Source organism: Poecilia reticulata, chromosome 8 (genome assembly GCF_904066995.2).
Source record: "Poecilia reticulata chromosome 8, P_reticulata-male-v2, whole genome shotgun sequence".
NCBI classification, from domain to species: Eukaryota; Metazoa; Chordata; class Actinopteri; order Cyprinodontiformes; family Poeciliidae; genus Poecilia; species Poecilia reticulata.
In genome coordinates this window covers 24421528-24445068 of record NC_088837.1, presented here as the reverse complement: position 1 = coordinate 24445068, position 23541 = coordinate 24421528, and the positions used below count along the sequence as shown (strand labels likewise).

The 23541-nt window shown below is 40.1% G+C and overlaps 3 protein-coding genes across 11 annotated transcripts in view; all 3 read right to left on the bottom strand.

Annotated features, from left to right (window-relative positions):
* Window positions 1-3244: 3244 nt before the first annotated feature.
* abi3a (ABI family, member 3a) lies at window positions 3245-13141 on the bottom strand. Of its 2 annotated transcripts, XM_008416468.3 has the most exons (12): window positions 12659-13141; window positions 11927-12099; window positions 10992-11162; window positions 9053-9229; window positions 7390-7448; window positions 7229-7282; window positions 5972-6351; window positions 4919-5053; window positions 4574-4708; window positions 3941-4096; window positions 3653-3781; window positions 3245-3569 (listed from the first exon to the last, which is right to left on the bottom strand). In XM_008416468.3, exons 2-12 carry the CDS (start codon window positions 12056-12058, stop codon window positions 3406-3408), a joined length of 1692 nt encoding a protein of 563 aa, XP_008414690.2. In that variant the 5' UTR covers window positions 12059-12099; window positions 12659-13141; the 3' UTR covers window positions 3245-3405. The 2 variants fall into 2 exon arrangements, with proteins under 2 accessions (XP_008414690.2, XP_008414688.2); XM_008416466.3 differs by lacking the exons at window positions 3941-4096; window positions 4574-4708 and having other exon boundaries at window positions 12659-13135.
* Window positions 13142-13659: 518 nt separating this feature from the next.
* On the bottom strand, window positions 13660-15413 carry dnaaf19 (dynein axonemal assembly factor 19). Its single transcript, XM_081610309.1, has 3 exons — window positions 15125-15413; window positions 14495-14642; window positions 13660-13981 (listed from the first exon to the last, which is right to left on the bottom strand). The coding sequence occupies exons 2-3, from the start codon at window positions 14632-14634 to the stop codon at window positions 13879-13881; spliced, it is 243 nt and encodes an 80-aa protein (XP_081466435.1). The 5' UTR covers window positions 14635-14642; window positions 15125-15413; the 3' UTR covers window positions 13660-13878.
* A 584-nt stretch (window positions 15414-15997) lies between these two features.
* Window positions 15998-23541, bottom strand: part of arhgap27l (Rho GTPase activating protein 27, like) — a 28322-nt gene continuing 20778 nt past the window's right edge. For all 8 annotated transcript variants that reach the window (XM_081610298.1, XM_081610301.1, XM_081610305.1 and 5 more), the window contains 11 exons: window positions 23075-23142; window positions 22873-22960; window positions 21816-21917; window positions 21620-21733; window positions 20918-20978; window positions 20647-20763; window positions 19111-19209; window positions 18241-18318; window positions 17883-18017; window positions 17424-17529; window positions 15998-17348 (listed from right to left, as the gene is read on the bottom strand). In XM_081610298.1, the coding sequence (XP_081466424.1) occupies window positions 17171-17348; window positions 17424-17529; window positions 17883-18017; window positions 18241-18318; window positions 19111-19209; window positions 20647-20763; window positions 20918-20978; window positions 21620-21733; window positions 21816-21917; window positions 22873-22960; window positions 23075-23142 (1146 nt within the window). In that variant the 3' untranslated portion in view covers window positions 15998-17170. The remainder of the gene's footprint in view (window positions 17349-17423; window positions 17530-17882; window positions 18018-18240; window positions 18319-19110; window positions 19210-20646; window positions 20764-20917; window positions 20979-21619; window positions 21734-21815; window positions 21918-22872; window positions 22961-23074; window positions 23143-23541) is intronic.

Sequence of the window (23541 nt, the reverse complement as noted above, 5' to 3'; positions counted from 1 at the left end):
GATCTGTTCATTAACATCTGAACATTCTGAACTGTTCATCAACATCTGAACATTCTGAACTGTTCATCAACATCTGAACATTCTGAACTGTTCACCAACACCTGAACATTCTGAACTGTTCACCAACACCTGAACATTCTGAACTGTTCATCAACACCTGAACATTCTGAACTGTTCATCAACACCTGAACATTCTGAACTGTTCACCAACACCTGAACATTCTGAACTGTTCATCAACACCTGAACATTCTGAACTGTTCATCAACATCTGAACATTCTGAACTGTTCATCAACACCTGAACATTCTGAACTGTTCACCAACACCTGAACATTCTGAACTGTTCACCAACACCTGAACATTCTGAACTGTTCACCAACACCTGAACATTCTGAACTGTTCACCAACACCTGAACATTCTGAACTGTTCATCAACACCTGAACATTCTGAACTGTTCATCAACATCTGAACATTCTGAACTGTTCACCAACACCTGAACATTCTGAACTGTTCATTAACATATGAACATTCTGAACTGTTCATCAACACCTGAACATTCTGAACTGTTCATTAACATCTGAACATTCTGAACTGTTCATCAACACCTGAACATTCTGAACTGTTCATTAACATATGAACATTCTGAACTGTTCATCAACACCTGAACATTCTGAACTGTTCATTAACACCTGAACATTCTGAACTGTTCATTAACATATGAACATTCTGAACTGTTCATCAACACCTGAACATTCTGATCTGTTCATTAACATCTGAACATTCTGAACTGTTCATCAACATCTGAACATTCTGAACTGTTCATCAACATCTGAACATTCTGAACTGTTCATCAACATCTGAACATTCTGAACTGTTCATTAACAGAATGTTCAATTGTCCGAACATTGTGAACTATTTATTAACATGAATAAATACTTAATAAATAAATAGAATGTTCATTAACATATGAAGGTTCTGAACCTTTCATCCACATCTGAACTTCATGAATGTCTGCATATTCTGAACTGTTCGTGAGCGTTCTGGACTGTTAATGAACATCCGAACATTTGGACATTCCTCCTGTTCCTTGGTTCTGTTCTGACATTGATAAATCCTGTGTTGGTGTTTTCAGGGTTGCCTGCTTCGGTCAGGACCGTCCCGTGTGTCAGTGGACCTTGGTCACCATGGAAACCAACCACGGGGCTGTGGTTTTTGGAGATCCCCTGACTCAGTGCTCCAGCCTTCACAGCCTGACCTTTGATTTTAAATGGTGATGCTCCTGTTAGCTGCGTTCTAGAACAAAGGATTGGTTGCCTGACTGGTTTCAAGCTTTTGGTTTTCATGTCACTTTCTAGGTTTGGTTCCTTTCGTTTTCTAGTTCGTGAGAAAGTCATATTTTTCCACAGATTGGATGAAGCCACAGAAACCTGAAGAGAACCATGAAACCAACATGTCTGAATCTGGGATTTGATGGACTAACAATCTTTCTATGAATTTAATTTGGTTATGAACATGAGAACAAGAAGACAGACGTGAAGGAATTTTTACTGCGAAAAAAGCAGAAGAATTTGTTTGTTCTCACTGAATTCTCTGTTTGAACCTCTTAAAACTCCAGAATCGAGCCAGAATCCATGATGACATGAAAACTAGCTCCCTCTGACTCTCTTTGCTCAGTTAAAGGAAGTGAAATCATCACTTTGCAAGGCTGCAGCAGCTGCAGGAAGGAAACCAACATAGGAAACCTGAACAAGCAAAAAAAAGAGGAAAAAAAAGGTGAAACTCCCTTGAGAGTAATGAAATGAAAATCATTGGTTTGTGCAACTCACCAGAATTTATATAGAATTCAGCGGAACAGATTGAGTCACCTCTCAGGAGCAAATCTGAGATTTCTGTGGTGAAAACTAGAAAATCAAAAACAGAAACCACTCAGAGTGAAACAGCTGCTGGCATGAAGGGACTGAACATTGATCCTCATTAAATATGTCAAACCCACCTGTTGTCCAATCAAACGTCACAGTTTTACCTCCTAACAGCATCAGCTTCTCAGCGGGGATTCCCAATGCAAACCAACAGACAACGCCTCAAAATATGTAAAGGAATATCAACTTTTAGAATGTTTCTTCTTAATTTTATTCACTATTCCACTATTTTTACATTAGTTTAGCATAAATGTTGCCTCCTGTCTTCTGGCTTTAGTTGACCAGGGTTTGTTGCAGCAGGATTCTTTAAGTCTTGACAGAAACTTTTATATTTTTCAGTGCTGAAGGAGCAAAGCAGCTTCATAAATCAGAAAGATAAGTATGTAAAATCACAGTTTAACAAATTATTTTTAATGTATTATGATTGAAATACGTTAAAATTACGAATAAATAAGAATAAAGTCAGAATATTAGCAAAATAAAGACACAAAAATACCAGAAAGTCAAAAAATATTATGAGAAATAAAGTCGTTTTTATGAGAGCAAAGCTTTGAACAGCCGTTTGAAAGTCCCTAAAAATAATTTGATGCTGAAATGTTAAAACATTACATATATTTTATCTATAAAATTGATACTAAAGTGTAACTTCTAATATGCTTAACATTCCTCATTGTTATTTGTGTATGATTATAAAATTATTACTTCATTCTACAAATATTATGGCATCATTTTGGTAATATAAGTAAATTTTTCTTAATTTTGACTTTTTTTCTTGTATTTTTATGACTTTATTCTCATTGTTATTTTATTCTAATAATAGTAAGTAACTATTACATAACAGTAATAGTTTTTTATTATTGTGACTCAAAAAACAAACATTTTTGTAATGCAACATTATTCTTGTGTTATTATTAACTATTTTGGTAATTATGACTTTATTCTTGTATTATTATGGATTTATTTTCATATAAGTTTTTTCTTGTGATATGTAATATTAACAGACTTTTTTCTGGTAATATCATGACTTTATTCTCATAATTAACTTTTTTTTTTCTAAACCTGGCCCTAATACTCCATCGTAAAAAAAAATAAATAAATAAAAATTGATTAAAAAAATTGTGATTAAAAGTCAATGATTAAGAAATTCATATTTTATTTTAATGTTATACATATATAAATATATCCTGAACTGAATATATCCATAATTTCTCATGGTTTTGAAATATCTTTTTTTTTTTCCTTTGATGGTAATTATTTTGCAATCGGAAAAGAGAGGAAACAGCGCCCTCTGATGGTCAGAGGACAAAACAGACAGAACCACCAGGGAGCTTTTCAGATAAACTTTATTTCTGTTATTTACACTCAGACACATATTAATTACCTACTTATAGATGGAATAATAATGTATCTCCATAACTTGTTTTGATGAATAAAACAAAAAAAAATAAGCATCTCCACAGCAAACAGAAAAGGGGCGTGGCTTCATCTAGTCACATGCCTGGACGTAGTTCTTCGGGAAGAAGCCTTCCCGGCCATTACAGACGCCCTCACACCAGCCGTCGTCATGGCGACGCATCACGTAGACGATGTCCCCCTCAGTTAGAGGGAGGTCGTCAGGCTTGGAAGCCTCGTAAGTATACAGCGCCACCACTAGGACAAAAAGAGGATGTGCATCATCATAAGTAGCATCGTACTCTAATAGTGCAGCACTATGGCGGGGCGTGTGGTGGTACCTTTCTCCAGGTAGTCTGGAGGAGCATTGATGTCATAGTCCACTGGAGGAGGAAGGGGCGGCATGATGTCATCAAAACCTCCAATATCATCCAATGGAAGAGGAGGGGGCGGGGCTAAGATCTGAAGATCTATGAGAGTACAGGAACCATCAACAGAGCAGCGCTGTGCTACGTATCTGTGAGTACTACATCTGTACTACACACTTAGAGATGTGTAGCAATGCTACACAATGCTCTTCTATAGTTAGCTGTGCTACATCAACAGCAGTACCACTACTGGTTCCTTACCCAGGTGTTCGAGGCGAGCAGGTAAGCAGAGCCGAGGGAAGGCGGAGGAAGAGCGAGAGAGCAGGGGGAAGGGGGAAGAGGAAGAGGAGGATGAAGAGGCAGCGGGCTCTGGGGGGGCATGAGGGGGAGGGTAGGGGGGAGGAGGGGGGATCCTGACTGACAGACAGAGAGAAGCCGAGTCAGTTTAGAGAACCAGGAGCCAACATGTGGCCTGAAACCGACATGAACTGTTCATATGGATATTCTGAACTGTTCACCAACATCTGAACATCATTCTGAACTGTTCATAGACATCTGAACCTTGGGAACTGTTCAAATCCTGAACTTTCTGTACTGTTCATCCACATCTGAACGTTCTAAACTGTTCATTAATAATTGACCTCCCTGAAATGTTCACCAACATCTGAAGTTTTAATCAGTATCTGGACCATTCATAAACATCTGAACATCCATGGTAACGGTTCCTTACTCATCCCAAAGGTCAACATGGGTCACATGTCGGGCCACAGCAAGTTTTCCTTAAATGTTCTCCAACTTCAGTCACTCCAGGAATATAAACTATAAAACTAATCACTGATCCATCATCAGCCTCTCCTGAGTTCTTATTGGACGACAGCAGCTGCAGCAGCTTACATGACTGGACTGCAGGCAAGAAGAGAGAGCGAGTGTAGCGGCAGCGAGAGGCGGGGCCTGAGCGAACCCGCAGAGAGACAGAGCGAGTGGTTGGAGGCGAGCGGCGGCGGCGACTCCTCCGAGATGTGAGGGTCACTGAAAAACACCACAGAAGAAGTAAAAACTGCAAACAAGCAGCAGAGAAGAAGCAGGAAGTGAAACAACTGAGGAATGATGAGTCAGGTGTTCGATTCCCCACTTTGGGGCCTTTGCTGAATGTCTTCCCCCCACTTCCTGTTTGATTACTGTTAATAAAGGGCACAATTTTTATTTATTTTAATTGACACAGCTAAAAAAAGGCATTACCGTCTCCTTCCTGGGGAGGTGGAGGCGGTGGGGGCGGGGCTAGAAAATCTGAGCCATCATTGGGTAATGGTGGGAAGCCGTTATTATCAGAGGGAGGTGGAGGGGAAGGAGGCGGCAGGCTGTTCTCCTCCACCACTGAGGAAAGACAATAGAGATGATGTCATTATGATGTCACGCACTGACCAGGACTTCTTTTTGTTTAATCCACAAAGACAAAAATCAGCTCAGGTAAGATGAAGATGCTCAGTTATTTCATAAAATCATAACTAAATTAATAAAATCAGGATTAGAAAAATTTATTTTTCATAATTACTTGAGAGTAATATTTGCATTCATATCTTGTAATACTGGAATTGGCATGAGTACAATGCAAAACCCTGATTATTTTGAGATTTAATTAATTTGCATAAAACAATATTATAAACCTACAGGGGGCGTCAAAGTACAGAATACATAAAACACAAATGTGAATTAAAGTAAAATCAGTGATAGTAGTAAGTGTTGAATTGTTAGAGTGAGCCACTGGTTGCTATGGTAACTGACAGAGAGCCCACAGCACCACTCTTTTGTCAGAAACACAAAGACTTTAGGCCTCACATTGAAACCTATTTAAAGCCTTTTATTACTGTAAGAGCAGAGAAAAAACAGAAAATCTTCATGTCTTTCTGGAGATAATTATTTAGTTTGAGATTTATTGTTTAGCTTGCTAACTAAATATTTAGCTCAGTGTAAAATATTTGGTTTCTAAACAAAATATTTAATTGTGAGATAACTATTTATATTGTAATTCAAATATTTAGCTAGCTAATTAAATATTTAATTTTAAAATGTGAAATAATAAAAAAAAGACTAACATTGTGAAAACATTATTTTAACAAAAACTTATAACAGGAATGGAGAAATGGCCAGAAAAAAACCAAACACTTATAATAAAAAATAAAATACAACAGAGATTCCTATTGTGTTTGTTTGATGTAATATGACTTGTTTTTATATTTAAATTTTGGCTTTGATGATTCAGTTTGCCATGGGAACACACTCTGATTTCATCACCTGTTTCTAGGGTGAGCGGTGCGATTGGAGGAGGAGCAGGAGCGCTGTGATTGATCACAACCCCAGAAGAAGAAGGAGGTGGAGGAGGAGGTGGAGGGGGAGGTGGGGCGCTTTGATTGATCACAACCCCAGAGGAACCAGGAGGAGGAGGCGGAGGAGGAGGAGGAGCCGTTGGAGCCACCATCAGTCCTGAGGAATCAGGAGGCGGAGGAGGAGGGGGCAGGCCGGAGATGGTATCCCCACTCTGAGGCAACGTCTCATCAGGGAGAGGAGGAGGAAGTGGAGCTTCATCCAGCAAACTGGTGAGGATGTCAGAGTCAGGTGGAGCCTGGCCGATGGTGGGGATGGTGGGCGGAGCTACAGGTTTCCCAAAGCTGGACCTGAGAGGGAGAATAATGTTGATTAAATAAATAGTCAGATGAAAAATTATGGCTGATTGTTTGTTTAATAGCTACCAGAAGGAAACTGACATCAGGGAAGACTGCATTTAGGAGTCATTACCTTCCTAAAATAACAGCATAAGTAGTTTTTATTTATTTATTTAGTCTTACATGATTTTATCAATAAAATCGCCATCTCTTTTTTGGCAAAAAAAAAAAAAATTGTTTGGGAAAAAAATTGACTTGGGCCAGGAAGGCGATGAAATGCAACTTGTGGAATACCTCAAGGATCACTGATTGGTCCATTCTTGTTTCTTTATATTAATGGCAATTTTACTCTTATAACTCAACAAAACATGTTTGTTTTTATTGATTTTTGATACCAAATTGTAGATGTCTACTACATGTCTAAAATTAATGGACCTCAAATAAACTTTCAGTTTCTAACCCAAAGAATCTAAATGTTGGTTGAAGATCTTAAAAATATGAGGGGAAATCAAATTTTGTTTAAATTAAATTTTGGTCTTAGACGTAAAGACAGATAAAATGGTTATAATACTCAGGAAGCATGTTATTAAAATATTTGTATGCCATTTTATTTTATATTATATGACTGCAATTTCTGTGAGAAATTTATACAATAAAATTTAATTATTAGAAACAAATTTTAAAAAAAGCTTTCCTGGTATCATCTTTATATTTGAAGAAAAATCAGCATTATCACCAAAATATAAGATATTTGTTTTGGAAAAGTCAGTATGATTTAAATATTTATTTTACATACCAAATGAGTTTTATTTGTATTGAAATTAAAATTAAGTGAAACAATTTTCTCAGCTACGCACACCTCAGACTGAGACCTGAACTTAGCTCTTACCCTCCAGCAGGGGGCGCCACTGGGCACTGAACTGGCTCAGGAGCTTTGTTGGACCTGAAACAGACACACATGAAACCGCAGTCAGACTTCCTGTGTGAGTCTCTGCTGCGAAAACAAGAAACTGCTGAGTACAGAAGCTCAGCAGAGGAGGAGAAGCAGACCTGACGGAGGCACCGTGTTTCCGGATCGTTCCCGTTTTCTCCGGCTGTTTCCCAGAGACCTGCAGGGACGAGGGGGCAAACACAGAGCAGGGTGAACATGAATGGAGCCCTCAGCTTTCAGCAGCTCTAATTAGTCTCTCCAAACATTTTCCCACGGCCAACAAAGAGCCTCAGCTCAGGGTGTGTGTATATGTGTGTGTCTGCCTGTTTCTGTGAGGTCCAGCGGGACATTCAGGCCCAAAGCCCCGGGGACATTACAGGGACAGACACTGTGTAGAGGTGGATGCTGGTGCTAACAGGGCTGTCTGAGTATGTTTTTCTGCTAAATTAATCAGAGTTAGTTAGTCTAGGTTGGTGTCCTCACAAAGCAGGGGGGTTTATTGAGTCCTCATGAAGCTTCACAAACGCGCATGTGTGTGTGTGTGTGTGTGTGTGCGTGCGTGCGTGCGTGCGTGTGTGAGCAAGCGCGCACGCGAGGGGCATTTTAGTTAAGAGCTTTGTCTTTTTTTTGCTGTGAACTGCAGAGAAAATTTATCAATGTTTAAAACTCATTATAATCAGTCAGCAAAACTAGTATTATTTAATCAATATTAAGGAATTACTGCCTTTAAAAAGCCAGAATATCTTTCCAAAAAGTTACTAGTTTTGTCTTATTTCAAGTGCAATAAGATTTTTGCACTAAAAGGAAGCGAAAAAGAATTGATAACATGTTGTGTTTTTGCAGTGTCACCCCCAGAATTAAATATAGAAGCTTAGATTTCAATTTTGATCTTAACTGTTAAACTGTGTTATAAGAAGAATAAAAGAATATTTAAAATAAAGTCAAATTTGAGTTTTAAAATATGTTGCAATGTCTTCTTTTGCTGGTTTCTTTCTTCTCTGATTAAAATTGTGAATCCTTGTTTCTCAGTTTGCTTTTATTTTAAAATTCTGGCACCTTTAATGGATGAGGGTGGCCTAGAATTAGGCACAGCAAAGTCTTAAGGTTAAGGTAAACAGCTCAGAAACAGTAGCAGAACAATGGTGCAGTGACAGTGCCACTTTTGGTGGCATTGTCAATGGTTGGCTTCAACTTTTTGGAACTGAACTGAAACGGAAATAAAAGCCACCAAAGGTCCTGGGTCAGGTCTTTCAGACAATCTCCTTGAGAAAATATTGTTCACCTGATGCGAATTTTTCTTGGCTTTTTTTTAAAATGAAAACTGTTTTTACTCAGGTCCACTGGAAGAAAACTGACAAGTGGATCTTTGCTGAGATGTTTAAGCTGTATCAGTTTTGTTGCTGCGCAGTTTTGACAGTGTTTATTAATTTTCAAACGGAAACAGATAAATCTGTGAGAGATGTGTCATTTGAAGTCTGAAAAGGGAACTTTTTGCAGCATTAATTCTGCTTCTGTGGTTCTGTGCAGAAGAGACTTCCTGTTAGCTTGTCGTTTGCAGCTAACGATGCTTCACTTCTGCTTTCAGCTGCTTCTGTTTGGGTGTAAATGTTACTTTGTGTATTTTTTAATAACCAGAATGCTGATTCTCATCAACCAGCCTAAACTGGACTTACCCTCTTGCCCTGTAGTCATTTATCCAAGACAATAAGATTTAGGCTAACCTCCTCTAGAACAGCTGCCAAAGGTCAAACAAAAACATTAAACTGTGAAGGTGAGTGCTACCTTCACGCCGTGGCCGATCTCGTCCAGCTGCTGGTAGTTGATTGGTCGGCGGCTGTACGATGGGCGGGGCTGTGTGCCAGTTGGAGGGATGATCTTATGGTTGCGAGGAACTCGTCTGACTGCTGTGAAGGCACCTATTTCCCTCCGTGCAACTTTCTCTTTGTGCATTTCTATGGTCTGTGGAAAAGAAAATATTCTGAACTACAACCATGACTAGAGAGGGTCAGTCTTAACTCTGGAGAGGAGTTATTTCTGGTACTATTGAACTTTCCCTTCAAAGTTTGTCTAAACGCAGAGACGACTTTGAAAAGTGAAGTGATCAAACATCAGGAAGTTTAGTCTGACCTTTTTAAGGAAGCAGTCGCAACAAAAGAGGTCACAGCAATAGATACCTTCCCTCCGATCAGCTGGTACATTGTCAGACAATTAATGACAACCCATTTGTCCATCCCAGTCAAGATCATGGAGGATCCTGGAGGTTGGCGGTCTTGGAAGGGAACCCAGACTTGCCAAGGTTTTCCCAAGTCAGAAGGGAAATAGTCCCTCCTGAGAGTCTCCATTCAGGTCTTCTCATTACCTCCAAAAGAAGGAGGGACCCTGATCATTTTGTGACTCATTTCACAAAATGAGTCACCTTAAGTGATGCAGAGGATTTGTAATGCAGAGGAGCTGTACTCTGAGGTCCCCCCAACTGATGGATCTCAACCCCTTATTAGGCACAACCCAGTTACCCTAAAGCAGAAACTCATCCCAGGTCATCCCATGTGCTTGTATTAGTTCTTTAGTCATGATCCATTTCTCAATACTGGATGAATTAGTGAATCCAGATCTCCCCAGGTCCTCTTCCAACTGAGGCAAAGAGTCACTATTAACCCAACGGGGAGCACTCCAGTGATCCAGCAAGTGGCTTGATCCAGGGCTTTGTCCCTGGATCAATTTAGGGACAAAGGTGTCAGATGTCAAATTTGCCTCGTTGTTAGTGTGAGAGGTTCACACTAACAACCATTCCCTGAATTGGATCACAGGAACATTGATACCAAGACTAGAGTAAGCTAACCAGGGTAGCTACCTTGAAACTTCTCTGTTGGACAACCTTGTGACCTAACCTCAGGGTTAGGCCTCAGCTTATGGCAAAGGTTATGCGTAATGATGGTTTCTAACATGAACTAATAACAGAAGGGCAATACATTTTTCAGATTTTTCTTTAAAAAGGTAATAAAAAAGAAGTTAGAGAAGAGAGAAGATGTAACCAGTCAGAAAGATATTTTGCTACGCGTCTGAACAAGAGACTAACTTTCAATTTAAGTTAAACATTCATCAGAATTATCCAGCTGGGTGTTGTAGACCAAAATCTCAGGACAACAAAAGGAAAATGATCAGATTTATGTGAACGTCTGAGAAGAAAACATCTTCAGATGCTTTTTTTTTCCCATTCACTGATCTTCTTTCCAAAGCACCCCCTGATGTTTAACACCATCATTCACAGAGTGGTCTTGGTCTGGATCATGGATGCTGCTGGACAGCTCCTTAAATCACAGCAGAGCTTTGAGCAGATCAGAAAACAATAAGGAAGCAGCAAACAGAGGCTCCATTCATCCATCCATCCATTCAGACCCTGGTTGCTCAGGCTGTCCCTGTAAACAGCCTCATGACTGGGAGGACCCTGAACCTCATTCCAACCTCATATCAGTCCAACCGGAGGAACAGAATCGTTCTACTGATGCACTTAGTGAAAATATTTCACAATAATATATAATCTATTCTATAAATGTATAATACATTTTCAAAATGTGTAATTTGTAAGAATATCTCCCAATATGTTTAATTTACCGGTCCACCTTTTATAAACTAAACAAAATAATTACATGATAAAATATTCCATGAACACCCTGAGACTATTAAAAATTTAATGTGTCTTAATTGAAAGGTTTATACTCACCTGACCAATCAGATTTATGGAGGACTCCATCTGGCGAAGCTGATTGGTCTGAGCGTCTAGCAGACTCAGGACGCTGTTAGCCAGAGTGCTGATCTGATACGCAACACTGGCTAATGATTGGGTGGTAAAGTTTTTAGTTTCCTCCAATGCCTTCTTGCTGTTTTCACCTGACTGTTAGAAACACCAGAGAAATATTAGTCTAGCTCAGCCCAAAAACTAAAATCAAACAGTGAGCTTAGCTTTTCTCAAAGACTGAAAGGAAAACAATAAACCAGCTTAACACAAAGACTGAAAACTAAAAAACAATTAGCCTACATTAACACAAAGGCTGGAAGCAAAGAAAACAGTTAGCCTAGCTTGACCCAAAGGCTGAAAGTAACAGTGTTAGCTTTGTTTGTCAATGCTCAAAATTAAGAGATAAGTTAGCTTGTTTAGAACACAAAAATCATACAACCAAAGAAAAATCCAATAATAAACTGAACTCTGAGCAGAATCAGAATCAGTTATCATGACAGATAATACTGCTGTAATTACCTACACAAACTGAAACAAATCTATAAATAATACAGTGATAATAAAAATATGTTACATTTTTAACAGAATGGGATTTTAGTATAAAATAAAATAAAAAAATTTAAATAAAAGTTTATATGAGATCAAGAACTGGTAACTGGCATTATTTTTGAATGATTCCTCAGTTTGGTTCCAAAATGTTTTGGAATTATGGTCATTAAGCAAAATTATTACACATACAATTTGCAATGTTTGAAAGCTCAGGAAAATCTGCTCTAATACCACATATTCATAGTCTTCAGAGTCTCAAACACAATTTCTAACCAGAGAACAGCTGTATATAGGGAGGTTATGATCAGTTGGTTTCAGCAGGCGGTATTTAGATGTTCTGGAGCTTTAATGGTGGCAGTAGCAGAACCAACCTGGGTGTAGGTGTTGTAGCAGTAATCAGCCACATTGAGCAGGTTTTGATAGTTTTCCTGCAGAGCTTTCCTGGCGTTTGGAGCTTCCTCCAGAATCTCCGTCACCTCGTCCTTATAGTTTTGATCCTTCATGATCCCAGAAGCGATAGTCCACAGAAATCAACTGGTTTGATCTGCAGGGAGACAGAGACAGACTGAACCCACTCAGAACCACAGCTCAGTGGGTGCTGGAAAACTGGACTTTGTTCTGAACCATCAGCTGGTTTACAAGCCTCAGAGTGGTGAGAACCAGCAGAACCAGTGGATTGCTAGAGAGCCTCTGTTACCAGTGTTGGTTAGGTCTGTTTCTGTTTGAGGAACACTAGCTGCTGATATGACCACATGCAGGAACTACTTCACCCAGAAGTCTATCTGAGAACTTAGTCTGCCGTCTATATGCAGCTACACTCTGCCACCTCATTTACTTCATTTTAAGACTTATTTTAGCTCTTCAAGAGGTTGATCTGAGCTTTAAACCGGGTTTTGTAGGCTTCTTACACATACAAGTAACTTTCCAACAGAATAAGTAACATTTGTCAGAAATAAACTCATCTGCCGTCACTGTTTCTAACTGAACATACAATTAACTTTACAGAGTCCAACAGACCCAGAAGGGGGTTGTGGCTCTTTACCAGATCTTCTATATTACATTCCAGCAGTTATTTATGAAGCTGTAATTGATCAGAGACTCACCAGAAACCGGAGAGAAACAGAGTGATGAAGTGATGAAGAACCTCCTGTTTCTGACAAACTTCACTCTGCAGCTCCAAATTTCCTCTACTGCTGCAGCCAGAGATCCTCTCTGTTAGACAGATCACTCACTCCTCACAGCAACCACAAAAACCCAAAGCACCATGTATGAGCTTGCAGAAATTGGTCAGAGTGAGCACTCCTCCCTGCGTTTTAGCGCTAGATGGGAACCTGCTCAGTTTAAACCACTTCCTGTTCCTCATCAACTCAAAGAAACAAATTGAGTCATCAGAAGCATCAAGGAGACTTTCTTTCCATTCACTTCCTCTAATCACCCTGAGAGATATTTAAAGTCTAGTTTTGCGATACATGAACCCCTTTAAAAAACCTACACATTCCTAAAAGATGCTCCTGGTCAGACAAAGGAGGTATAACGTCCCGTTAGACTGAATCACTCTAAAAGAAACCCAAACTTCCCTAAAAAAGTTTGGGTTTCTTCTCAACACAAACCCTTTTGAGAAACACCCTCTCCCAAATGACCTGAAACGTTCTCCGAATTACCTGAACCAAGCTGGAGAGATACCCAACACTCCTGAATCCTCCTCAAAGACACCAAAGCCCCTTCAGAGATACCTGTCTGAGACCCCTAAACCCACTTTGGAGATACCTGAACTCCTCAAAGAGATACCCTGAATCTCCTTCAGACACCTGAACCCTTGAGAGATACCCAAAGGCCTCTCAGAGGCATCTTAACCCACTTAGTAGCTTCTCTTATGTCCTAAGCAACACCAGAATCACTTCAGTTACCCAACTGCCCTCAGAGATTCCTGACACCCGACTTTTTCAGCTGTTCAGAGAGCCTTAGAGTTAAACTAAAGTTGCTTTAATCGCCGAGTTATACCAAACACCAGAAGTGACTGCTGCAGTGCCTCCTACTCTGCTTGGTTGAAGAAATATCCAGAAGTACCTCTGTGAAAAATTCAAAAAACGCCTGGAATACTGCAGGGATTTTAAAATGAGAAGTTTATTAGAAACATTCAAGGAGAAACTGTTAGCTTATATCTGGAGTTCTTGATGTTTAATAAACAGATAAAAATCAAATCAATGTTTTGCAATAAAACACTTGAAGCTAAACTTTCATAAACCTAGAACAAACAGCAGGATCACGCCACAGAGTTCGTACTGGATGGAGATTGGACCGTCCTGCCTGGAGTGATGGTCCATCACGTGTTTCCCGGAGCTACAGGGTTCCATGGCTGTTTCCGTGGACCTCCGTCTCTGTCCTTCTTGTCCAGAGGCTTCAGGTGAGAGGTCAGAACCAGACCTCTGAGGGAAAGACACACACATCATTAACCTGGAAACGCCAAAAATGTATAGATTATTACAGCTGGGAAGATCCAGGAGGAGCTACCTGGAACTCATCCAATAAATATTTGGACAATTATCCTGTTTATGACTGTAAAAATTCCAGGACAACATGGAACTTTCTCATATATTCTCATAAAGCATTCCAAGGAGCCCTCAATAGAAATGTAAATGTTTTTCTTACCTCCTGGAGTATTTTAGATAGATCCCTTCATTTAAATAACTGTCATGTTATATTATGGAACACTGGGATGTTTTAAAGACTCTTGAAGTTCACTGAACTCTGTAGAAAACTCTTGGATAAGATTTAGGAAGTGATTCCAGGAACACTTCGAGGGATCCATCAAGCTTCCAGGAGAGTAAACTGACCCATGAATCTTTAAGAAATCAGCAACTCTTCATATTCCCGCTGATATCCCACCTCAGACCCTCCTGGATCTTCTCTACCAGACCTTAAACTTCCTGGCGATGCACCTGAACTGATCGTAATCCACTCCCTGGCTCACGGCTCTCAGCTTCGCTTGGTTTTCCCGCTGGTATTTTCTCTCAGACTCCACCGCCGCCTTGAGCTCCTTCTCCAGCGCAGAAAAATCAATGATGTCCTGCTGTGACATCACTACACCTGGACAACACAAGAAAGTCCAGTGGATGGATGACCACATTTACTATTTATGATGCTTTAAAGCTGCCTAACTATTACCTGTAAATGTAACAGGAATTAAAAATTAAATAAAAATTACATTAGTCTGTTTATTATTTTATCTATTACAGTGAAGTTCATAAATTATAAGATCAATTACCTGTTATTAAATCAACACTTATTCAATTTTACATCTAGAAGTCATAATGTAAAACAGTATAAATAAACAGCATGTATCATATCACAGCTCACATATACTGTAATTTGCTTGTTCATCTGTTACGTACAACCATATCCAATTAATTAGGTTATCTATTATTATTTTAGTGACTCGAAAAAATATTAATTTCACTTGAAATAATGTTTTCAAGTCTTTTATTTTGTTATAACAATTTTCTAACTTAATATTTACAGACGTGAAAGAAGTGAATCAATACGAAAAGGATTGAAAAATGAAAACTTACCTTGAAAAATGCACTCAAGATAAGAGACAGACGCACGTCGGTCAAATTCCCAACTTAAAGAGGATGCCAGTACGCATGTGCAAGCTAAAAATCATGGATCAGGGTTTAACTGATCTGACCAGAACTGAGTCGAATCAGTACCTGTCGGTTCACAGAAGTGGGTCGAATGAATCAAAACCGGATCACAGAGTCAAAAGTTATGAAATACTTCCTCTGACGGAACAGTGAACTAATCCTGGAGCAGTTCCTCCGTGTTCAGTTGAGTTCAAGCTCGGAATCAACAAACCGTCTCTATGGCGACGCTTGTTTTCTGCTGTGGTCTTTGCTGCCATCTGGTGGTTGAAAAGAACTACAGCACGGAGAACTGGCGGGAAAACCCCGATTCTTCTTAAATTAATTTAGGACGTTCAATTTCTTCAATAAAACATGCAGATTTTTATTTTCTTTGATTTGATGTGTGGAGAAGGAGACTCTACATTCATCATTGTCATGTTCAATGTTTGTATTTATTATTAAAATTAAGTACATTTTTTAAAAGATGGTCAGGTTTTGTTTACATCTCAGATGGAATCGGATACTTGAGGGTCAACATTAAATCAGTGGTTAACCCAACCAGGATGTTTTACAGTGTAAATAAGAAACCAGAATATCTGGACCATAACCATCCCTGGGCAGAGAGAAGATGCAAACTGAAATTATTGTTGAACAATTATCATCAGATATTGATTTCCATCTGGACTTTAACAGGACATCTGGCACAGATGTGTTTTTAGTTCGTCCCTTCTCTCCTTTCCAGTCAGATCCAAACAAATCCGGTCTGGTACGGATCTTTAAAGGAACCCAAAAACTTTTTTAAATTCAACACAACAACCATTCCTGGTTTAACAATGACTTTATTTATAATAAAACTCAGTAAAATTCCTTTTTATTTACAGAAACTGTATATTCTGTGTTTACCTTGTTCCGTGTCTCTAATACATTTAAACAATATAAAACAAACAGCGAATGTGCAGCAGATCCGTAACAAAGCTCATTACAGCAGAAATGTTCCTGGAAGACTCCACCCTATAGACCATCTAAAGTAGTTTGTTCTCTGGACTTTTGGGAGTCCCTCAGGGAAGCATCTTGGAACCACTGAACATTTACAACACCATCCTCAGATTTATCAACCTTTCATGAATCTTCTGTCTCTTTTTAAGAGCCACATGTTTCTACTCGCAAATCCAGGATATGTTGAAACGCTGGAAATGATTAAATGATTCCTTTGAAACCAGAAGAATAATGACAATTCTTTATATATAAAACAAAAAAACATTTGAGAAATTAAATCTGAACTGATCCAGTGTTTAACACGATGAATTCGGATAAACACAAACCTGACACTGACGTAAAGGGATGATCCGATTTAAATTTTAAAATTCCAGATATAGGTTCTCAGATTTCCCACTTGATCTTCATGCCATCATTGGCCTCTACGTACATGAAAGTGACGAACCTCCTCCTGACGAAGCAGATCTTCAACATGAGCTTCATGCTGTGAGAAACAGCCATCTGCTACTGGTGCATTTCTGAAGAGAACTGGTCCTTTATTAACTTGGGTCAATGCAACATGGAGGTTCTGGAAGGATCCCAGTGACTTTAGAGCAGGTTCCAATGAAGATTCAGGTTCTACGTTCCAGCTTCAACTGTTTGGACTTTGGTTCTACAAGGGGGATTCTAGGCAGTTCGACAGATATTCCTCAGAAGGTTCTAGAGGTTTCTCTCAGGTGTGCAGTTTCCAGGAGGTTTCCAAGCTAGAGTCTCAAATAGAACTCAGTCTGTGATGTCCCTTTAGCGGTTCAGGTGACTCTAGGTCCAATTGGTTTGGTTCTTCAACAGAAAATCTTTCAGAAGTATCAGAAACAGAGTTTTTGATGGTATTAGTCCTGTGGTTTTAGGTTCTCCCTAATAGAGAATATATGCTTGTTGTCTAACAGGTTTTGAGACATTGTTGTTCAGTTAGCATATGTTGCCAGAGGGTTCTGGAAGGTGACAGTGGACCACCTCCTACGTCTCAGCGAAGATCTCATTGAATTTGTTGAGCATGAGCTCGACGATCTGGCTCTGGAAGACCATGTGGACTGTCATGTTGGCGGACTCGATCTGCGGCCGGAGCAGCGTGGGCCCAAACACAATGGCGACGCTCTGAACAGACATCCTGTTGGAGTCTTTGTGGTCGATGACCCTGAAACATGCAGAGATGGAGGTAAGAACCAGAGGAGTCCTGGTTCTGCTTCTGATTCAGAGCAGTTGGGCTCACCTGCGCAGGTGTTTGAAAAGCAGCTTCATGGTTTCGTAGTTAGGCAGCGGCAGAGAGCGGACCAGGTCCTTCGTGTAAGAAACCCTCTGGCTGTAGTCAGAAAGTTCTGCACAGACACAAAGATGGATCCAGAGGTCGTTTGGACTCATCTGACACAATGGTTGTTCCTCAAACACTAACAGCTTTTAAGATAAAACTACAAACTAATTCTTAAAGTTGAGTCTTTTTCAGTTTTCACTGTGGAAACATGAAGAGTTCGGTTACTGAAAAGGATAAAAAAAATTCTACCAAATCAGCAGCGTTCAGAATGTCTCAGAAAAAGCAGTGCGTGGTAAAACATAAAGCTCAGTGAGATTTTCCTCATATTTATCAGTTAAATTATGAGATCATTAACAAATCCAAACATTCATAGATGAGGAGGCTGGTTGGGATTGTGGTCTGGTGTGTGTGTGAACTAACGGATGGCGGCGATGAACTTGTCAAAGCAGCAGAAGGGAAACAACGGTTCTGGAAGCTCCCTGAAGAAGAGCTTCAGTGCTCCAGTGATCACGTGGATTTCCTCCCACTGTCCGTCCTCCAGGTCCAAATGTTCCTCTGCAGGGACACAGAACCACAGAGTTAGAGGGACAACCTCCAACCAACTGTATTCTCAAGCTTCTTCTGAACTTTAACTCCTGGTACTACTGATGCATCATAAAGTTCTCCTGCAGATCATTCTCCATATTTGTTCTGGTCTAGAACCTAGTTTAAACTGGGTTTATTGTTTCTGTCCCAGCCTGATGGATTCCTCGGACAGCAGCAGCAGGATTCTAGTTACCGTGATCGGCTTTATGTCGGAGTCTCTGGATCACAGCCAGGTTCCCACTCACTCTGTAGATCCCATCAACATCCAGACCTGAAGGAACGGGAATGTTGAGGGGACAGAGAACAAGTCGAGGTCAAAGACCAGAACAAAAACACATTCTGCTAAAGCAAAATCCTCCTGATTGAACTGCTGATATTCCATACTGGTACAACAAGAAGTAAAACAGTATCCCAATGTTTGAAAACAGAAAAAATGGCCAATCACGAGACACCTGTCCCCACCTGGGCCAACCTATGGCAACTGGATCCAGTTCTGATGCTGTTTTTCAGTTTGAAAACGGAACAAACTTCAGCTTTCAGACAGACTTTCTGAGTTAGGATGGTTTAAGGGTCTCAGCTTGAAGTTCTCTGGCTCCCTCTGGTGGTTTTTTGTTGTAACTTCAGGTAAATTAATATCTTACTTTTTTATTTCATATCATTGTCATATTATTACTATTGTTACTATTAATTAAAATTTTAGATAATTATGTTATTACTATCTATTTATTTTAAAAATTTTATTTAATATTTTCTGTAAAGATTTCACCCAGATGACGTGACAAGCTGCTAAATTTTATGCATTTCAGTTGGTAGGAAAATAATTTGATGAACTATTGAGAAAAACAATCATGAAATTATTTATATTGATTCTAGATTTCCACACTGATTATAGCTGAATTTATTATTTTTAACTGTAGGGAAACAGTAGTGATCAGGTAGGGAAAGTAACAGATTTCTAGAACTTAGTTTTCACCGGGAACATATTTTAGACTCTAAAATCGGCTGTAACAATCCAATCCAAGAGGGAATATTTTTATTTTTGGGAAGGTTTGTAATTGATCACCTCTCCTCTCCACGGTTTTGATGCATTTCTCCACAAATTTGGGAACGATGGAGGTTTCCCTGTGACAGAGAACGTCCAGGTGGCAGCCAAACACGTTGTCTGCAGGAGAAAATCAATCACTCAGTCAGAGCACAAAATAAACATTTCATAAACCAAATCCATAAACATAAATGTTTATTGTATTTTAACACTAACATGAAGAGCAACAGGACCAGAAAAAATCATGAAGCTTCCTAATGTTTCCATTAGAGATGTGCCGATCAGGTTTTTTCCTACCGATACCGATCACCCATGAAGGCCGATCACTGATACCGATCACATAATTATTATTATTTTTATCATAAACACTACCGATTACATTATGTGGAAAAAGGAACCATAAATTCTCCTTAATTTAGACAAAAACTTGTTTTTAATAACTTTTTCCAAGAAAAAAACTAAACAAAACAGGCATTATGCAAATTGTACTGCTATCAGTAATACTATCTTTAACAGACTGATAACATATGGAGGCTCTGAAGAGGCTAAATTATGCAAAGAGCCAAAATAAAACCTCTCAACATTGCCAAAAAAATTCAAGAATAAAACTTAACATTCAAAGGCAAATACAGGATCCATTACAATAAACAATCCAGAGTTACTGAATGAAAACTTCCTGTTAGCATGGCGGCTAGCCGATTACTGCTAGTTCTGAGTGGCTGTTTCTGACTGAGCTGAGTAATTATGCAGAGCAGGGAGGAGATCGATTATGTTTTAGAGATTATCTGTCTCATGTTAGGACAGTGAAAGTTTTAATATGTAAAATGTATTTTTTTAGGTTAGATGCTGCAGCTTTAAGCAGAGGTTCGGTGTGAGAGTCACTACCAGGTGGAGCAGAAGCGGCGCTCCGTCTGTGAAATATTACTACCTGTAGTGTAGCAGCGGTTCAACAGCGAGAGCAGAACCGGCGTCTTACATCGCAGCTACAAGACTTAAATAATTTTGCGGGTTATTTGTCTAGTTTTCTGACCGTCATGTTAATCCGGGTGAGTGTTTGTAGCTGTGCGCTGCTTTACCTGCTATCTGATCCTCCATATGTCTTTTTTACTGCAGTGAACCTCGATGTAGCCAAACTCCTTCAAGTATGGCATTGTTTTTATGTCGTATTAGCTTCGTTGTGTTGATGCATTTTGACATGCTTCAATTTTCCGCCGCAACACGCAAACGTCCCCATTCACTCAGTGCGTTATAGTTCTACATCGCTAAGGATTTGTTGCTGCGCGTTTGCGCAGTGTGAAGGAAAGAGGAGACCAGCGGCACAGGCAGGCTGCGAAATGAGATGCAGGTGATCGGTATCGCCAACAAGAGCCAATGATCGCCGATCATGCACTTTTTCACGAAAATCGGCCGATTATGATCGGTGACCGATCGACCGGCAAACTTCTAGTTTCCGTCAGAAGTCCAAGAAGCATCTGAACGTATGTGAAGGAATAATAAGTCCCCTGATGTTCCTGTTAGCTGTTCATAACTGGGTCGGTGTTCTGGTCCGTTCCGTACCTCGGATGTATCCCTTCTCTTTGACGCTCTGCAGCGTCGGTCTCCTCTGCAGGAAGCGTCTCAGTTTGCTCCGGATCCGGCTCTGCTCTGAGTCTGCTCCTAAATTGCTCCTTGTGGCTGGAAAAAACCACAGGAGAAAAAAAACATGGGCCTCAACTTTGGGAGAAACTACCAGCAAAAGAAGCTTTTATGTTGAAGGAACCACCATATCTGAATTATATCCAGCAGCTGGATTTATTTTAACATGATGGATAGTTTCAGGAAGACTCACATCCCCTTTTCCTGTCTTCTCTGTCCGAGTCGTCCTCGTCTTCGCTTAGATGCTCTGGTTCCTGAAAGAAGTTGCAAAACAAAAAGTAAAATTAATGCAAGAACCACAGGAGTGGAGTTACCTAGTCCTGCAGCTCTAATCTAGTGACGGTGCAATGGATTAGAACATTATCAGGAAGATACATCAGTGTATCATCAGCATAACGATAAAACTGGGCACTCTCTAAATGATATTTTCAGTACACACAAATATGAGAGCCGTTAATTTCTTCTTGTTACCCCCTTGTATAAAACTTGATGTACAATATACAATTAATTCCAAACCTGATCCCAAAACGAGTCGTACGATTGGAAAAATGGCTTAAAATGGGCCAAGAATCACACAGTGAGAACCAGCTTAGAACAAACAGCTGCATTCCTGTATGAGGAAGCCAAAAAGAAGTTCAGAGAAAAGGACAGGTCCAAGTGTGGGCACTTGAGTCACAACCACAGCGAAGAAAAGCTAGTCCTGTAAAACCTCCGGTTGGATAAAGAAGAGGTGAGGCGCTCTAAACCACATAGAGCCCAGCCTGTTCTAAGTGGTCCAACGAGGCATCATGAACGGCACCAGAGGCTGCTGGCAGATCCAACAAAACTAGAAGTGACTTTAAGGTGCAGCTGTTCTGCCGACAGGTTGGGTGGGTTTGGCTGTGTGTTTCTGTACCGGCTGATGAGGCGTCAGCTGCTGGATGGCTTCCTGGATGACTTTGTACCAGTCTGAGATGATGCTCTCCGTGTCGTACTGGATCAGATACTCGCAGCCCTGACGAGTCTTCAGCTGCACAAACAAACGCATTACACAGTTGCCCCCAACCCACTGACCTGTAACCGTGGCAACAGAGAAGCTGTTGTGGCCTCACCTCCAGAACAAACTTTTTGGAGGACTTGTCTTTGGCGGCCCATTGGACCGACGCTCCTTTCAGGTCCACAGTGTACTCTGGAACAATCTGCGTTGCTTTGTTCTGAGAGAAAAGCAGAAATCCACCTGATCATCACTAAACCTATCATCTCAGCTCCTACTCAGTCCTCTGGAGACGCCATCAGCCTGAGGGAATATCTGCATCTGGTTGGCACTAAAGTTGTGACAGAAGAAACTCATCTTACAAATCATTTTATCCGATCTGGATCAGCTCTCCAGGTTCCTGAAAGTCCCTGTAGAGTTCTTCTTTTGACTTTGGCAACAGCCTAGGTCCAGTTTCAGTTTTTTAGTTTAACACGCTTAGTTTAGACCAATGGAACATTCAGGTAAATAAAAGTTCCCAACTCTTAGTCTGTTGACTTATAATGTCTAGGCTTGACATCTAACTTTCAATGCCACACATCTCAGATGCTAAGTCCAATCTTTACATGGTTCTGTTTGTTAAAGACAAGATTAGATTTTAACTGGATACTTTGTTTTTTGTACTTTGATTGATACTTTGATACTTTGTACCTTGATTGTCCGAGAGTTAAAGCCACATTTGATTGTCAGTTATGCCCCATTTCCACTAATTGGTATGTGAACGCCAGTTGGACTCTCACCGAGTAGGTGGGTTACAAACCCAAACACCCAACACTGCGTCATTCTACAACAAACGTGATTCAAGCTGTGACATTTTTCTGTCTCCCAATCATTGAGGTTGTGTAACGCCAGTAGCTTCACCGTAACCGTGCCATACCATTGTCTTATGGTCCTACAACTGAAGGGGGTCCAGAAATGGTGTGGTACAATTTGGTTCTATAGGCCAATTTTACAATGGAAACAGACAAAATGCACTGACCCATGCTGCTCGATGTAAATGAGGCATTACTGGACTGAAAATGGCCTAATAAAGTCTAAAGAAAGCTCTAAACAATCTTAATAAAGTCTCCAGAACTTGCACACAGAGAAGTCATAAGAAAGGTTGGGTGGATCAGGACCGTCAGGATGGTTCTTACAATGTTTCCAGCTGGGGAAGATTTGGGATCTTTGTGAAAAGTAAGAATCCCACCATGGAGGACGGTCCAGGATTGAGTCCAGTTCTTCCTGTTCAACAGAAACATCAAATATGGAAAACAATCATCTCTGAGTTCAAACAAATTCCCATACACAGGCCAGTCAAACTGAGGCAGAATCAGAACTGAAGTCTCTGGATCTCACCTCATCTTTTTGCCATGATCAACCAATTTGGTCTTGTTAACAATTCCTGCCTTTTCCAGCAGATGGCCCTGAAGAGACAGAGAGAAAGAGGTGAGTTCTCATGTTTCTGCAGGTCAGCTTTGAAATGTGACTCCTTGGTAAACATGGGAGTGGAGAGTGAGAGTCTGCCTGAGTCTACCTGACGGCTTTTATCCACCTCAGTCCCTTCATTCAGCAGTCTGCTCCCTTCTGGTATCATTTTCCCACTAATTCAGGAACTTAGAACAATTTCAAAGCAAAGGATTTGATCCAACTCTACTTTATTAACGCTACTTCTAGACTCCTTAAGGTTTATCAGAGCCTCACCTTTAGAAAAGCATAATGTAGCTTAACAATGAGCCAAAACCAGTCTAGGTTGGTGCTAGAGATGAATGCTGTAGGATTTATTGCCGCCTGAGGCGATCCGATTGAAAAAGGCCTTCAGGATT